Below are 17,473 nucleotides of genomic sequence, written 5' to 3'. Positions count from 1 at the left end.
CTGCTTCTGAGATGAATAGCAAGCTTCGTAACTTAGCGATATTTCTCAGATGAAAGAAAGCAGTTTTTGTGACATGGGAAATATGATTTTTAAAAGTTAAATTGCTGTCTAATATGACACCCAGATCTTTTATAGTAGAGCTAACGCTAACTTTGTATCCCTCTAATTGTAGGTCGAGTTGTGAGATCTGCTGTGTACAGGATTTAGGCCCAATAAGTAATAATTCTGTTTTGTCTGAGTTTAAGAGAAGATAATTGTTGGTCATCCAGTCTTTAACATCTTTAATACACTCAGTTAACTAATTGAGTATCATCTGCATACTAGTTATAGCCAATAATGTCTCCCAGGGGGTAGCATGTATATTGTAAACAGCAAAGGGCCTAAAACTGATCCTTGAGACACCCCAGACTTTACTGGCCTTGTGAAAGCTGTCCATTAATATTCACAAACTGGTAACGGTCAGTTAAGTTTGACTTAAACCTTCATAAAGCTTGTTCCTGGAAACCTCAAGTTTAAGCAATCTATGAGGTAATATAATAGCATAGTACTGTGATATTTTCAAAGGCAATGCTATATTGATAGACAAATTTGTAAATGCTATTGTTGGTTGAGAAATACTTTTTTTTTTTTTACAATCCACTAGGTGGTGTTGAGTGGCACGGCGGCTTAGTAGTTAGCACTGTGGACTCACAGCAAGAAGGTCGCTGGTTCGGGTCCCGTCTGGGTCAGTTTGCATGTTCTCTCCGAATGATGCAAAATGAGGGAGGATTTTGCAGCAAATGTGCCGTTTTCTAATTTGTCTACTGCGCAAGTTCAAATAATTGAACTGTAGTGAAAAAAGAGAATGAATTGCAGTAAAACGCAATAATAATTGTATCGCAAAACAATTATCATGATAGTATCGTATCATGAGGAGAATGATTCCCAGCCTTTATTCCCAGTACTACACTATAGTAACATACTTCTCTTAATCTTGTGGGGATTCTATAGTTGCTATGGGAACATGACAACTCTAGTAATCGATCTGTTGTGATGATTCTATAGTTGCTAAGGTAACAACAACTATAGTAATTGAATTGTGGTGGTAATTCTATTGTTGCTATGGGAACAACTATAGTAATTGATCTGTTGTAGTGATTCTATAGTCGCTATGGGAACAATTTTAGTAATTGATTTGTTGTGGTGATTTTATAGTTGCTATGGTAACAACTATAGTATTTGATTTGTTATGATTCTATAGTTTCTATGGTAACACAACAACTATAGTAGTTGATCTGATTTTGCAGCGAATGCGCAGATTTCATCTCTGTCTACTGCACGAGTTCAAATGATTGAACTGAAGCGGAAATGTGATGAATTGAAAAAAGGTAATCCATTGCAATTTATAGCAGAATATTGCAATATTCATAAAATCCCATTTTTAATTGTATTGTATCGTGTGGAGAATGACTCCCAGCATTAATTTACTAACGAGGATCCAGCTTTCTCTTTCTATTAAACACAAATGCAGGTATTTTGAAGAATGACCGTTAGCATAGCAGTCAATAAAAGTACTATGGAAAACAATGGCCACTGGTTTTCAACATTCTTCAAAATATCATATCTTCCTTTTTATTCAGCAGAAGAAAGAAAGATAAAGAAATTGGGATCAGGTTAAGGAAGAACAAAATGATGACAGAATTAAAGTTTGTTGGTGAACCGTCCCTTTAATAACTCTAATAGAATAACAACTGGAACACAACTGAATAATTAGCCACAGCATGTTTGTGCAGTTATTTAATATTTGCTGAAAAATAGATGGCAGTACCACATTAGGGCAAATAATGACCCTTATTCAAGTACAAAAACACTTTATCTAGAAGATACACAAAGTTCATTCATTATGGGAAACATGTTTCTTACAAATAGTACAACAATACATACAATAGAAAGTTTGTAAAAAATAAAAAAAAACATTGCAAAAGCAAAGAGTTTTAATAAAAATCTCATTAATTTTCTCAAAAACAGGAATTTTCAGATTAAAACATTAAAAACTAAAGTCCAAAACCGAGCTTCAGTTCCGACATGAGTGATCCAGATGTAAGAGTTAAATAACAACATCTGGAGTTAAAACAGGCTGTTTTACTAATCTCATTCCTGTTATTTTGAATAGCTTCATAAATCTAAAGTACCTCTCTCACCTGTTTATAAATAGCAGTCACATTTCCCAACAGCTTAAAGACAGAGTGGCGCCAAAGTGCAAATGTGGTAAAGAAATGACATGATAAATTTCATAATGCAGATTATAGACTAGTTTTACATATAGAATCTTTACAAACTGTTTCTTATACAAGCAAATAAAAGCTGCCTTTCACATTCAATCTAAGGTGTTTTACACTTAAAGGTGCACTAAGTCAATCTTCCCGAATTATGTTAATATTTGAAATCAAATGCCCATATCCAAATAGGCCACGCCCATTTTCCCCATATCTCCACTATCATTATTAGACAAAGCCTAACTGCTGATTGGCTGCAGGTGCCCACATTACATATCTCCACTATCATTATTAGACACGCCCCTTACTGCTGATTGGCTGCAGGTGTGTTTTGGCACTTTGTATATGTTGATATTTAAATTCACCAAAACAAACACAGCCATAATCAAACAAGCCGCGCCCACTTTACATATCTCCACTATCATTATTAGACACGCCCCTTACTGCTGATTGGCTGCAGGTGTGTTTTGGCACTTTGTTAATGTTGATATTTAAATTCACCAAAACAAACACAGCCATAATCAAACAAGCCACGCCCACTTTACATATCTCCACTATCATTACTGGACACGCCCCTTAATGCTGATTGGCTGCAGGTGTTTTGGCACTCTGTATATGTTGATATTTAAATTCACCAAAACAAACACAGCCATAATCAAACAAGCCACGCCCACTTTACATATCTCCACTATCATTATTAGACACGCCCCTTACTGCTGATTGGCTGCAGGTGTGTTTTGGCACATTGTATATGTTGATATTTAAATTAACCAAAACAAACACGGCCATAATCAAACAAGCCGCGCCCACTTTACATATCTCCACTATCATTATTAGACACGCCCCTTACTGCTGATTGGCTGCAGGAGTGTTTTGGCACTCTGTATATGTTGATATTTAAATTCACCAAAACAAACACGGCCATAATCAAACAAGCCGTGCCCACTTTACATATCTCCACTATCAATATTGGACACGCCCCTTACTGCTGATTGGCTGCAGGTGTGTTTTGGCGATATTTAAATTCACCAAAACAAACACAGCCATAATCAAACAAGCCACGCCCATTTTACATATCTCCACTATCAATATTGGACACGCCCCTTACTGCTGATTGGCTGCAGGTGTGTTTTGGCGATATTTAAATTCACCAAAACAAGCACGGCCATAATCAAACAAGCCACGCCCACTTTACATATCTCCACTATCATTACTGGACACGCCCCTTACTGCTGATTGGCTGCAGGAGTGTTTTGAGACTGTTGATATTTAATAGCACCAAAACAAACACGCCCATAATCTAACAGACCCCACCCACTTATTACATCTTCACTATCATTATTAGACACCCCCATTGCTGTTGATTTGTTGAAGTGTGTTTTAGGTCTTTTGATGAATAATGAAGTTAATTATTCGTACGAGTACAAATGCGCAATTATAGGCAAATTTCCGCAGGGCAGCGAATGATGCAAAATGTGCTGCACGTTTGCCGCAAATATGCAAAATTTGCATTAATTGTCCCGCGATTAAACTAACGTGACTATGCTGAATGCATTTTCAAAATATCGCTTAGTGCACCTTTTAAGTACAACAAAATAGCTAAACACTGCATCCCAATTTGCATACCATACATCCTAAATAGTATCTGAATATAGAATAATGTATCCCAAATCTGGATGTATGTTGAAATTATTTTCCCAAAGTCACCCAGATGGTCTACTATTACTGAAAAAAATTAAAGTGCAAAATAAATGCTAACGCTAACAGCTAATTTTACCCACAATGCATTATGAATTTCATTAAAACTGCAATCACTGGTAAAAAAAAGTGTTTAAGAACTACAAACATGGCGATTGTGTGAGAGTGATGGTTAAATTGAGAGGATTAGGTAAAGATATTTAATGGAAAATATTCATTCATGTTCTCCACGTCATATTTAATCTGCAGCAACACTGGGGGCTTTTATTTCTTTTATTTGCTTTTATGGTCTTTAATTTCTAAATGCATATTTCGGCAAAGACCTGAGGACATTTCTCTGCATAACAGACCCACAGACAGCAGATGCAAATGAATGGAAATGAAATGTGCATGATATGACCAGATGATTGACAGGACATGTTACTAAGCAACAGAATGGTAGTAGTTCTGTAGCAGTGCTAACAGAAGTAGTTTGACGTAAAACTCTCACACCCTTATAAGAACATACTTTTGTTCCTAATATATCGCTTTAGCGCAGTATAAGTAGGCAAATTAGGATGCAGCAAAAGTGTCTCCAAAGTCCATTCGATGACTGACCTGCATGCTTTATTATTTGAGCTGATATGTTTCATCTTGTTTCATCTCCAGTGACGAGTCCACGCCTGCACTCATAATCTCAGCGATCAGACAGACAGAAAGCAGATCTGGTGTGCTGCAGAAGTAAAGTCATGAGTCTGAAAGGTCAGATGTCTGTAAAGATCCTCCAGGACTGGACGGATGCTCTATATCTTTGATTCTCCGCTGGTCTGATCGCTCCGGAGCGGCTGCTGCAAAGGTCACATTGTGAGTTTACACCACTCATACCACAGTATTTCACAGATGTCATGTATCTCAAGACAATGTCACGTGACAAGCATTACGAGTAGTGGAGAATATTAAAACTGCTGACATGTGGAGTTTCCTGTTTGTGATCGCACATGAAAAATACTTGAGTGTTTCTGAACTACGCTATAGTAAAGCACTTCAAGTCATCTTTTGTGGTAAGTCAACAGTTGCTATGGTAACAACAACTATATTGATAGATTTTTTTGTGGTGATTCAATAGTTGCTATGGTAACACAACAACTATAGTATTTGATCTGTTGTGGTGATTCTATGGTTGCTATGGTAACATCTATAGTAGTTGATCTGTTGGGGTGATTCTATGGTTGCTATGGTAACATTTATAATAGTTAATCTGTTGTGGTGACTATAGTTGCTATGGTAACATGACAACTACATTGATTTTTTTGGGTAATGATTCAATAGTTGCTATAGTAACACAACAACTATAGTAATTTATCTGTTGGGGTGATTCTATGGTTGCTATGGTAACATCTAGAGTAGTTGATCAGTTGTGATGATTCTATAGTTGCTATGGTAACACGACAACTACATTGCCTTTTTTGGGTAATGATTCAATAGTTGCTATAGTAACACAACTATAGTAATTTATCAGTTGGAGTGATTCTACAGTTGCTATGGTAACTATAGTAATTAATCTGTTGTGGTGATTCTATAGTTGCTATGGTAACACAACAACTATATTAATTGATTTTTGTGGCGATTCAATAGTTGCTAGGGTAACACCACAACTATAATTGTTGATATGTTGTGGTTCTATGGTTGCTATGGTAACATCTATAGTAGTTGATTGGTTGTGGTGATTCTATGGTTGCTGTAGTAACATCTATAGTAGTTCATCGGATTTGGTGATTCTACAGTTGCTATGGTAACAACATCATATAGTAGTTGATCCGCTGTGGTGATTATAGTTGCTATGGTAACATCTATAGTAGTTGATCTGTTGTGGTGGTTCTATAGTTGCTATGGTAACACAACTATAGTAATGCAAACAAATGGCTCAATACTGTAGTTTTCTACTACAAGCTATAGGTATATGGTAAGTTATTCTATAATACACCAGTTTACTGTAGTAAAACTAAAGTATACTACAGTATTTATTACAGTTTATCAGTTCACTATAGTTAATACTACAGTATCCTGCAGCATTCATTAACAAAATGTTGTGAATAATATAATGCATTAAGTATAATACACTTTACTCTAGTATGGTTCAAAAACACTACATTATTTACTACAAAGTAATATGGTATTATTTTCATGTGTGACTATTCAAAGAATATTAACATTAGCATTCAGCAAATATCATCATTTGGATGTTTTGGGAATGATATTTTCCAAATGTTTTCTCTTTAAATTGTAAGCATGTTGACCAAATTGAATTATGTTGAACCCTTGACTTTATTTATTTATTTTGACCAATGTCTCTGGTTAAATTGTGTTCCTAAGTTTTTATTTTGATGGTAATTTATGGACAAATGTTCAACCATGCAGTTAAGATGACTGGAAGAAGAGCATTTAGAACGTCATTTTTAAATTAGAGACATTTACACGAGCTCTTAAAGACGTGTCAGCAGTGAGCATGTTCAGTGTTGATGTCAGAGTGTTCATTCACCTGACTGGAGTGATTGGTGGTGCTGAATTCTGAATATTTCTTCTCCTTGAGTGAGCAGATCCTAGTAATGAGCTTGCAGTACTCCTCTCTGACCTAAAGAGGACGGCAAAACACACTGTATGGAATGGAACATGTAAAAAAAATATATATATATATATGTTTATTTCTTGCCGTTCTCATGTGAGAGATTTAGTGAGATTTGCAAGTGTGTGTTTTCTGTCTATCACACAACGAGGTGCTACACACACTGCAGGAGTAAAACTACTAAACCTGCTACTTCATCTGCATGTTTTTGGTTTCTCGCAGTTAGATATCTGATTAGACTGTACAGATCTGTCAGTGTGGCTAGTTTCGCAATCTTGCAATACTAAGAAAAAGAAATCTTGATAACAGTTCAAATGGTTGATGGCAAGACTGAAAAGTCTGATTATTACCTATTTCTTCTGAGTAATGGACATAAAAACAATCAAATAGACCAATACTTTGTAGTGCATTACTGTGTGTAAAGCTGTAATTACAGAAACAAAGCTTTGGAGCAACATAACAAATTATTTAGCTCAATGATTCACTGATTCATAACATTGGAAATGCCACATATGACCCTGCCAATCAAAACTCAAGCAACACATATATTAAAATTGGCTTTTTCAAACACACTCCAAATGTTAAGATGAGCCTATAACTTATTAAATGCACTTAGCTTATCATCTAGTATTATTAAATATTACGTGTCTGCATAAAATCAATGTTCAGGGCTTATTGTCACATTGTGGGCTATGCTAATTATAGATTATGAACTACAGGGTGTCTGCGGGGTCTTTAAAAGTTAAAAAAAAGTTGATAAATCAATTATGAGAAAATTAAGGCCCTTAAAAGGTATTTAAAAGTCTTAATCACGTTTTTACAAGGTCTTAAGTTTTGTTCAAGCGTTGTCTAAAGTGTTTGACTCTAAAAAAGAATTAATATATTTATTTTTCTCCTAATATGAAACCTATTCACCACTAGGTGGCGATCTTCACCACTAGGCGGTGATCTTTGTGAACGTGCACAGTGTTGTGGAAAGATAGTTTAAAAAGTAATGCTCTACAATGTTGAGTTACTCCCCTAAAAAGTAACTAGTTGCGTTACTTTTTATGGTAATGCGTTGAGGCTTATACTTCTGCGTCAAGTGCCCACGTATGGTCCGGCCATAGCTGACGTGCACCTCTCAAAAAAAGACACATCGAAAGCTCTCTGATTGGTTGGCTTGGTAGCTGTGCCGAGTGTGGGCGGTGCTGAGAGCTGTGATCCCGATGGAGCAAGTGTGTACAAGTGTCGAGTCCCGTGAAGAAGCTCCAGATGGAGACTTTTGTGTTTACCTTATGATTAAAGATGTTGCACGTCCGCCGGTTCCTGTCTCTGAATGAGCAAGTTTGAGCCACCTCTACATTAAGGTATCGTTCAGAAAAAAACAAAACACCCATGAAGAAACTCAATACAGAGGAACATAACATAAGCTACTGCCTGCTAGCGTTTCGGAAGTGTTATTGCAGAGCAACACAAACAGTGAGCAGAAGTATAAATGCACAACTATGCGCAAGACAGGCGCCGTGGGTCGTGCTAATGCTCGACACAGAAGTATAAACCAGCCTTTACGTTACTTTTGAGCAGTGCTTAATTTGTAAATTGCAAGATCCCGGAACAGATCGGGCTAATGGATTCGGCATGTTACAATAGGATGGAGAGGTGTCGCACATAAAAGTGGACCAGGGGGTTGTGGCGGACGAAAGTGAAGAGGGTCGGGGTGTCGCTTTTTTAAAAGTAACTCAAAATTATATTCATTTTTAAAAGTAATGCATTACTTTACTCGTTACCTACAGAAGTAATATGATTAAGTAACTACTTGTAATGCGTTACTCCCAAGCACTGAACCTGCATGATTGATGTGAACTTTATAGTAGTACACATATCGCCCCCTAGTGTAGAGCCCATGAATTTTCTAAACTTTTTAAAGCAGTAATAACGTAACAAAGCCTTTTTACTAAAATCAAACCTCGCCAATTTACTCCAGTTCATGCGACCTAGCAATTTAGCCAATTTTGGCAATCTCACCAATTTAAAACATGCAACAAACCACTGATTCAAAAGAAAAGATATGTAAAGGTTTCGAAGCTTCATGAAATGACTTGAAAGCAGCCTCCGCTAGTGTGCAGTACCTGTCTGGACAGCAGACAGTGCATGATGAAGATCAGCGCCCCCTGTAGGCTGTTGAGGATGACGAAAAGGTACAGCGCAACCTGAGTTACTTTCTCATAGAAGAGGAAACTGCCGAAAATCCACATGCCTCCCAGAACACACAACTGAGCCACCGCCGTCACCGTGAAGCCCCTGAAAACCAGCAGAGATGCATTAGAGATTGGTCAAATGTTTGTTTTTTTTAGTTTGCCGAATAAGCGCTCCCACCTAATAGTGCGGAGTTTGGAGAGGTCTGGGTTGAGGCTGGAGAATTTCTCAGCCAGTTTCCACACGGTGATGACAAAAACCAAGCTGTTGAGGCCGATGATGAGGCAGACGGGCGCGAGGAAGCTCCAGATGAAGTCGTATTCAAGAGAGAGCCAACAGCTGGAGCATAAACACAGGTAATTATGAGAGCATCCAGATAACAGCGGGATTTAGCGACTGTCAGACACACAAACACACACTGATTATACTATATGGCTGACAAATAATTGTCTAGCAACCAATTCAATTCATTTGAATTCAAGTGTATTTGTAAAGCACTTTTCACAATAAAGCAGCTTCACACATTATTACATTACAATCAAAATCAGAAAAGTTAAGATTACTAGTTACCATAACTAATTACTAAACCTTTACCTAAATAAACTAGTAACTAATAGCTTTTACTAGTTACAGTTATTTTATATATATAACTAGTAATATATATATTTATATTATATATATTTATAAATATATATGTGTACAATTTTAATGGCAATGTCAATTGTTATAATGCAGATTATTTGTATATATATATATATATATATATATATATATTAGGGGTGTCAAAATTAATTGTTTCTTCTGTGCACCGCGATGCAGACGCGGACAATTTGGTATTGGTTCAGTAATAATCATAACCAGTTATTATGTACTGACGTCATGTATCTCATATGCGTTCTGTCGCGAGGGAAGTGAGCGTGGGTATTTACAATACTACAGGAGTGGGCGGTCTCACAAAATCGCTCCCGAGCGAGCGAGCAAGCAAGCGCGTGGCATGTGTGTGTGTGTGTTTGTTTGGTGCTGTCTTTGTTTGTGTATGTGTGTGAATGAGAGACAGTGTGGTGCTGTGTGTTCATGTGTGTGTGTGTGTGTTTATACAGACAGCTTCTTATAGCCACCCCCCAAAATACAACACTGTGTATGGAAAGCATCGTCAATGCACCGAAATATCGAATTGAACCGAATCGATGGCATGATAATCGTAACTGAACCGAACCGTGAGACCAGTATAGGTTCACACCTCTAATATATATATATATATGATCTAATATATATATGATATATATCTAATATGTGTGTGTGTGTGCGTGCGTGTGTGTGTGTCTCTGTGTGTTTGTGTGGTTGACATTTTTTGCAGTATTTTAAAATATATGTTGTGCATGAAATATTCTGAATTGGCCCTGCATGATGGCGAAGACTAAACATGCATGTATGACAAGAACTCAATCTGTAAAACTCTCTCACTCTGGAAACCCCCTGGAAAGCAGTGTAAATCTGAAAGTGAAAGTAAACTGAGGCACATTTGAAACCGTGCATATGCATATGTTGTTTATCTCTGTCTATCTTGTTTATGTCTGCTAAAGGAATTACAGTAATCGCAGTCATCTGACAAGAATGTGGTTAAGGCCCAATCCCAATTTAACCTCTTATCTCTACCCCTCACATTGCACATTCAAGTGAAGTGATCGGTGTCCCAATTGTCTTTTGCTTGGAGGTGCAGGGGTCATGAAAGGGCCAAATTGCCATTCAAACTGAGATTTTTCAGGACAACTACAAACAAAGGGGTTTGCGAGATTTCCTAGACTACACCAACTACAGCAGCAACACGACTGCAAAACCAAGCAAGGACACATAGACATTTTATTACATTAATGTAATGAATGTTGATTCCTTGTAATTATGTCCATGGTTTGGGCATCTTGCAACATCCCGAGGCTTGTATGAGAGACTCTCTGCACTGCCTTCAGTTGACATTAGTAAATAGCAGTGTGCTGTGCTTTTTATGTTACTAGGCAACCAATGTATCAACAGTCTTCATACTGGAGAGCGTGACATCGGAAATGCAAGGTTTCCAGTTCATTCACACAAAAGATTAGCACGCATATATCTTCCATATGAATCATGTTATGTCCGCAGAGCCTGCAACCTGCGCTAGTGATGACATGATGATGTGTGTGTGGTGATGGTGTCTCCTTTCTTAGGGGAATATTTCTATCCCCACACGATCACACTTTGTTTTTCAATGGGCCAACGGAAGGCGAAGAGGTAGGGGTAAAAAATAGAACTGGGCCTAACTATCTACAATAATAATAATAATAGCACACTCACTGTCTGTCTGTGCCGTATCCCTTTGGGAAGGCGATGGCAGAGATGGAGACGATGACGACAGGGACTCCGTATCCCACCGCATACATGTACAGCTGTTTTAATGTGGTGTGAAAAACCAGAACAACCATCCTGTAGAGCTGAACCCCCTCCAGCAGCATCCAGCAGAACGCAGACAAGAAGAAGAAATGGAGCAGACCGGCCACAATCGCACACGCCACCTGACATGATCATTACAGTCAAGAATTACAGTCAATAATTAGGGTCAATATTACTGTATGGTCAACAAAGCTTAGTAGTTCTATATATCTTTCAAAATAGCACAAGATTATTTATTTCAATATATGTGACATCAAATAAGGTTCAGCAAAAAGTAATCTAAATGTAATCTAAAAGTAGTCAGATTACAGCGAGGTTGGAGTTAGGTTAGCTGGATGATTGTCATCTGCATAACAGTAGAAAAAAGATGCATTTACGAAAGGTACCACAAAGAGAAAGAAGGTAAATTATGAAAAGAAGGGGTCCCAATACAGAGCCCTGAGGTACACCAGTGTAAACGGGAATATTGGGAACTAAATGATTGTGACGTGATTTTCATAAGCCTGGTTTCTATACTGTGAAAGGTGCAGAAACCAGATTGAAATGTTCATACAGGTTGGAGTTGAGTAGCTACTATTTTTTCAAGGGTTTTGTAAAGGAGGAGTAAATTAGAAATGGAAATTATTCATAATGATTGATATCACTGTTGATTCTCCTATTAACTCTAGATATGAGACCCACACACACCTGATTGTGAGTGCTGGAGATCCCGCAGAGGAAGACGAGGTCTGCGATGAAGAGGCAGACGCTCAGATGGAGGTGGATGCTGTTCCGGGTGCTTTGGATTGAGCGGCAGAAGCCGAAGGTCAGGATACAGAGGAATAAACAGAGCAGAGACAGAACTAAACCCACACGCGTGATCACCACCAACTCAAACGTGTCCTGCAGGAGGGAAACAGGCAAAACACAGACAAATGTGAGTTCATAATGATCATCATTTAATCTAAGAGGGCTTTCACACATAGACGTTTGTTTGGAAGCCTGGTGCGTTTGCCACGTAAGCTTGGTTCGGTTGTGCATATATGTACAACACAATCACCAAATTGCCAAAACAATCAGTCTGAGATCACCTGAATGAGGTCTCGGCTTGGTTGAAATGAACTCTAGACTAGTTCGTTTGTAGTGAGAAAGCAATACAATCCAACCAACTAACAAAATCAGGCTATATCACAGTGTATTATGCTTATATCATAGGCATATACATGGCTATAAGAATAGAGAACGATGAGTAGGCAGGATGTCATTCCTAGCTTCCTAAATGTGAGTTTCCTGTTAAATCCGAATATGAAAAAATATAATACCATCGTGATTTCTGATATAGAATTGATATATTCCAACCCTTGACGACTGAAATGATTTATATTTGGTGATCACTGTGTCTGGGAGTCTCCATTCAAAATTAAAGCGCACCTTTTCACTTATAAAGTCTCATTTATCATCGTCATATATTAAAATAACAACAGCTTAGAGGAATCTTGGAAAATAAAGCAAACCCTGAAAGATAACAGGTCAACAAAAGAGTTTCGACAAAAGAGTCGAAAGTATAAGTCGACAATAACAGAGTCGACAATAATAGAGTCGACAGTAGCAGAGTCGACAATAACAGAGTCGAAGGTAAAAGAGTCGACAATAACAGAGTCGACAGTAGCAGAGTCGACGATAACAGAGTTAACATTAACAGAGTCTACTGTAACAGAGTCGACGGTAGCAGAGTCGACGATAACAGAGTCCTCAACAGCTTAGAGGAATCTTGGAAAATAAGCCAAACTCTGCCCCAACATGAGGAGAGTTTACTCATGCATGACTTGATTTAATCATTTTGGTTTGCTTTGAAACTTTGCCGTGTGAAAGCAAACTGCACCGAGAACAAAAAAACAACATTGAAACTATGCTAATCCCTGTTACGGAACAAAACAGTCGATCCACAAGTGTGAAAGCACTCTAAAATATGTCAGATCTGAATCATTGGTATACCTGGACAGGGTAGAGTGACATCAGAACAGCAAAACTACTGAGGTGAGAGCAGGAACATTCTGTATGAGTGCTGTTAGACCACGTCCTCTCGCAGCCCTGCCTAGACCACGCCCTCTCAGACTCCGCCCAGTACACACAGTTATAAGCCACACTCTTTGACTCCACCCTCTCCTGAAAAACACAGAACAAGAGAATGACTAAACCGCTTGAGAACAGAGAGAAACATCTGGCTGAGAATCACATCTTCACCTCCACGTGTGTAAAGATGAGCGTCACCGGCTCTGACAGGTGTTTGGTGTCTGGATTACTGACGACGACCGTCACCACCTTTGAGTTGAGTTTGTGAGTGGCGTTTTCCTCCATGTCTGATTTTTTTCTGCTCACATCGTGGAACAGATTGCTGGATGAATTCAGATCTTTATAACTGACCAGCGACACAAATGCAAAACCTGTGAACAAGAGAATGTTTACATCTCATCATGAATGTGACGACAATGACAATCATCATGAATATGACGACGATAACAGAGTTGACATTAACAGGGTTGACAGTAACAAAGTTGACAATAACAAAGTTGACAATAACAGAGTTGACGATAATAGTTGTCGATAATAGAGTCAACAGTAACAGTCGACAATAATAGAGTTGGCAGTAACAGTCGACAGTAACCGAGTTGACGATAATAAAGTTGACAAAAACAGAGTCGATAATAACAGAGTCGACAGTAATGGTGGACAATAAAAGTTGACGTTAACAGAGTCGACAGTAACAGAGTCGAAAGTATAAGAGTCGACAGTAACAGAGTCGACAGTAACAGTCAACAATAATAAAGTCGACAGTAACAGAGTCAACAATAATAAAGTCAACACTAACAGGGTCGACTATAACAGAGTCGAAAGTATAAGAGTCGACAGTAACAGTCAACAATAATAAAGTCGACAGTAACAGTGTCAACAATAATAAAGTCAACAGTAACAGAGTCGACTATAACAGAGTCGAAAGTATAAGAGTCGACAGTAACAGAGTCGACAGTAACAGTCACCAATACTAAAGTCGACAATAACAGAGTCGAAAGTATAAGTCGACCGTAACAGTCGACAATAACAGAGTCGACAATAACAGAGTCGAAGGTAAAAGAGTCAAGTGTAACAGTCGACATAAACAGAGTCAACAGTTACAGAGTCGACAGTAGCAGAGTCAACAATAACAGAGTCGAAGGTAAAAGAGTCGACAGTAACAGAGTCGACAATAATAGTCGACAGTAACAGAGTCAACATTAACAGAGTCAACATTAACACAGAGTTGACGTTAACAGAGTCTACGGTAACAGTCGACAGTAGCAGAGTCAACAGTAACAGAGTTGACAGTAACAGAGTCTACTGTAACAGAGTCGACAGTAGCAGAGTCGACGGTAGCAGAGTCGACGGTAGCAGAGTCGACGGTAGCAGAGTTGACAGTAGCAGAGTCTACTGTAACAGAGTCGACAGTAGCAGAGTCGACGTTAACAGAGTCAACGTAAACAAAGTCGACAGTAGCAGAGTCAACATTATAGAGTCGACGGTAGCAGAGTCGACGGTAGCAGAGTCGACAGTAGCAGAGTCGACGTTAACAGAGTCTACTGTAACAGTCGACAGTAGCAGAGTCGACAGTAGCAGAGTCAACATTACAAAGTCGGCAATAACAGAGTCGATGTTAACAGGGTCTACTGTAACAGAGTTGATGGTTAAAGAGTTGACCAGAATGTCGGGAATTTTTTTTTTTACAACTGAAATAGCTAATAATACAGAGAATAGATAATAAATAAAGCTCTTTCTGAATAGATGTTTCGTGCAAATGTTTATTTAACTTAGTAAACAAGCACAAAACATAAAAATTAGACTTGATTTTTTGATGCTAACTGAAGCTGAATGTAAGATACAGGCGGCAGAGCTAAACTTCAGTTAGCATCAAATACTCGAATCTAAATGTAATCTGTTTTGTGTGTTTACTCTCGATGTTTAAAATGTCCCCGCAGCTCTTGAATCACTGTGTATAAATACCTGGATATGATTTCCCAACAACCGTCTCCCAGCTAGTGTTGAAGAGGGCAGAGCCTGTGCTTAGAATGACACTCCCACTGGGCGGAGTCTGATTCCGTGTGACCGCAACCTCGGCGTCTGTGAGTCACATGATCATACACTGCTTTCACCACTGTCAAACACAGCATATATTGATTTAGCTCATGTAAATTTGCAGGAGTCTCACAGGTGTTGTGTTTTTCCATCCGCGTCACAGGCTCTTTCAGCTGAGGACAAATCAGACGCATGCTGTTCTCCACTGCATCCAGAAGAACACTCAGAGTCTCGCCATCATCGTTTATCTCCGACAGCAGGTCATCAGTGGAGGTGAACAGATTCTGCATTAAACACAGTGAGACTTATATTCCAGCACTAATGCATCACCTCATGATCTCACGCAGGACAATACTAATCTTAGACCTTTATGTACTGGTCAGTGCTGGTCAGGTGTGCTTCAGTGTGAGCTTCTGTCAGTCTATGGAGACTCTAAATCTAAAACTCCACATCTAGAATCCTCTTAGTCTATGCTGACATTATCTTCAGCAGCTCAAACACTCTAATGGCTAATGGACAGACGGCTGCTTCTCACTCAGGGCTGCTGTTTATGCTAATGAGATGGAGAGATGGGCACTAGTGGGCGGGGCTTTCGCCCTCTGATGACACGTACAAAGGGAGAATGTCAATCAAAGTGTTTCATTCATCAAGTCTGATTAGAACAGACACAATTCATTACTGTTGAGCATTAGAGGTGCTGGAGGGATTCACACACTGCTCATACACACACTACTGGGGTTAAACCCTGCATAAAAGGGCATTTCTGCATATTTTGCATATAATAGTTCCCCTTAAATATGGAAAAAATGTAATAAAAATAATGAACAAGCTGTCAGTTAACACAGAAAATTAGTTCAGCACAAGAAATGCAGAAGAAACAAAAGGAGGAAGAAGGCGTTTTCACCTCCATCAACTGTTCTCCGGTCTTACGCTCTCCGTCTGGAGTGACCAGAGACTCACAGCTGCTCTGCAACTGCGACAGTAACTCCTTCAGCTAAACAACACACAACAGAACACAATATTTCAACACTAGTTTCTGAAAGCTGGACTGAAAGCAGCAGTGTAACATCTGGGAGACAGTATTTCTGTTATTAGCATGTTTGATTCATGGTTAGGTAAATCTAGCAAACATTTAGAATGGTTTAATGGTTGAAATGCTGCTGGTTTGTGAAACAATCAAAGCGTGGTGGTGCAGTTAGTAGCGCTGTCACCTCACAGCAAGAAGGTATTTGCTGGTTCGAGTCCCGGCTGAGTCAGTTGGCGTTTCTGTGTGGAGTTTGCATGTTCTCCCCATGTTGGCGTGGGTTTCCTCCGGGTGCTCCGGTTTCCCCCACAGTCCAAACACATGCGCTATAGGGGAATTGATTAACTAAACTGGCTGTAGTGTATGAGTGTGTGTGCTAGTATCAATTAACATGTTTGTTGCATGTTTTTAAAATGTTTAGTGCATGGTTAACATCAATTAGCATTTTGATCATATTTTAGCATGCTGTTAGCAGTTTCTTAACATGCTTGACACAGAAAATTTACCACAGTTTTATCTTGAATTATCATAAATGCTAGAATGAAATAGCATAAGTATGTTTTTAGCATGATGGCTAGTAGTGATATGAATATCCCTGCTAAAAAATCCAGCTTAAACCAGCCTAGGCTGGTTGGCTGGTTTTAGCTGGTTGACCAGCCTGGTTTTAGAGGGGTTTTGGCCATTTCCAGGCTGGTTTCCAGCCATTTCCAGGCTGGTCTTAGCTGGTCAGGCTGGTAAATGACCAGCTAAATCAAGCAAAACCACCTTGTCCTGGTTTAAGCCGGACAAAGCTGGTTTTGGCTGGGCTCCCAGCCTGGCTAGGCTGGTCAAGCTGGTTTTAGCTGGTCATCTCCCAGCCTGACCAGCTAAGACCAGGCTGGAAATGGCTGGAAACCAGCCTGGAAATGGCCAAAACCCCTCTAAAACCAGCTTGGTTGATCAGCTAAAACCAGCCAACCAGCCAAGGCTGGTTTAGGCTGGATTTTTCAGTAGGGTAGGCATATGTTAAAAGATAGAACATGGGTCTTAAACTCAATTCCTGGAGGGCCGCAGCTCTGCACAGTTTTGCTCTAACCCTAATCAAACACAGCTGATCCAGATTATCAAGTTGTTCAAAAGAGTCTCGAACACCTCGATTAGTTGATCAGCTGTGTTTGATTAGGGTTAGAGCAAAACTGTGCAGAGCTGCGGCCCTCCAGGAATTGA

At 39.0% G+C, this 17,473-nt stretch overlaps 1 protein-coding gene and 1 long non-coding RNA gene across 4 annotated transcripts in view; one reads left to right on the top strand and one right to left on the bottom strand.

The window, feature by feature from the left end:
* Positions 1-1,686: 1,686 nt before the first annotated feature.
* Positions 1,687-17,473, bottom strand: part of LOC130221895 (adhesion G protein-coupled receptor E1) — a 33,774-nt gene continuing 17,987 nt past the window's right edge. For 2 of the 3 annotated variants that reach the window (XM_056454437.1, XM_056454455.1), the window contains 11 exons: positions 16,148-16,237; positions 15,377-15,527; positions 15,172-15,288; positions 13,381-13,580; positions 13,132-13,302; positions 11,845-12,039; positions 11,062-11,279; positions 8,914-9,072; positions 8,667-8,838; positions 6,472-6,564; positions 1,687-4,780 (listed from right to left, as the gene is read on the bottom strand). In XM_056454437.1, coding sequence (XP_056310412.1) covers positions 4,736-4,780; positions 6,472-6,564; positions 8,667-8,838; positions 8,914-9,072; positions 11,062-11,279; positions 11,845-12,039; positions 13,132-13,302; positions 13,381-13,580; positions 15,172-15,288; positions 15,377-15,527; positions 16,148-16,237 — 1,611 coding nt within the window. In that variant the 3' untranslated portion in view covers positions 1,687-4,735. The remainder of the gene's footprint in view (positions 4,781-6,471; positions 6,565-8,666; positions 8,839-8,913; positions 9,073-11,061; positions 11,280-11,844; positions 12,040-13,131; positions 13,303-13,380; positions 13,581-15,171; positions 15,289-15,376; positions 15,528-16,147; positions 16,238-17,473) is intronic. The other variant, XM_056454446.1, reaches the window with a different exon arrangement.
* LOC130221978 (uncharacterized) lies at positions 4,712-16,777 on the top strand. Its single transcript, XR_008836345.1, has 5 exons — positions 4,712-4,796; positions 8,892-9,089; positions 11,826-12,073; positions 15,147-15,290; positions 15,407-16,777. It is a non-coding gene; the product is annotated as an uncharacterized LOC130221978 (long non-coding RNA).

Source organism: Danio aesculapii, chromosome 1 (genome assembly GCF_903798145.1).
Source record: "Danio aesculapii chromosome 1, fDanAes4.1, whole genome shotgun sequence".
In the NCBI taxonomy this organism is placed as follows: Eukaryota; Metazoa; Chordata; class Actinopteri; order Cypriniformes; family Danionidae; genus Danio; species Danio aesculapii.
This window is presented reverse-complemented; position numbering and strand designations above follow the sequence as displayed.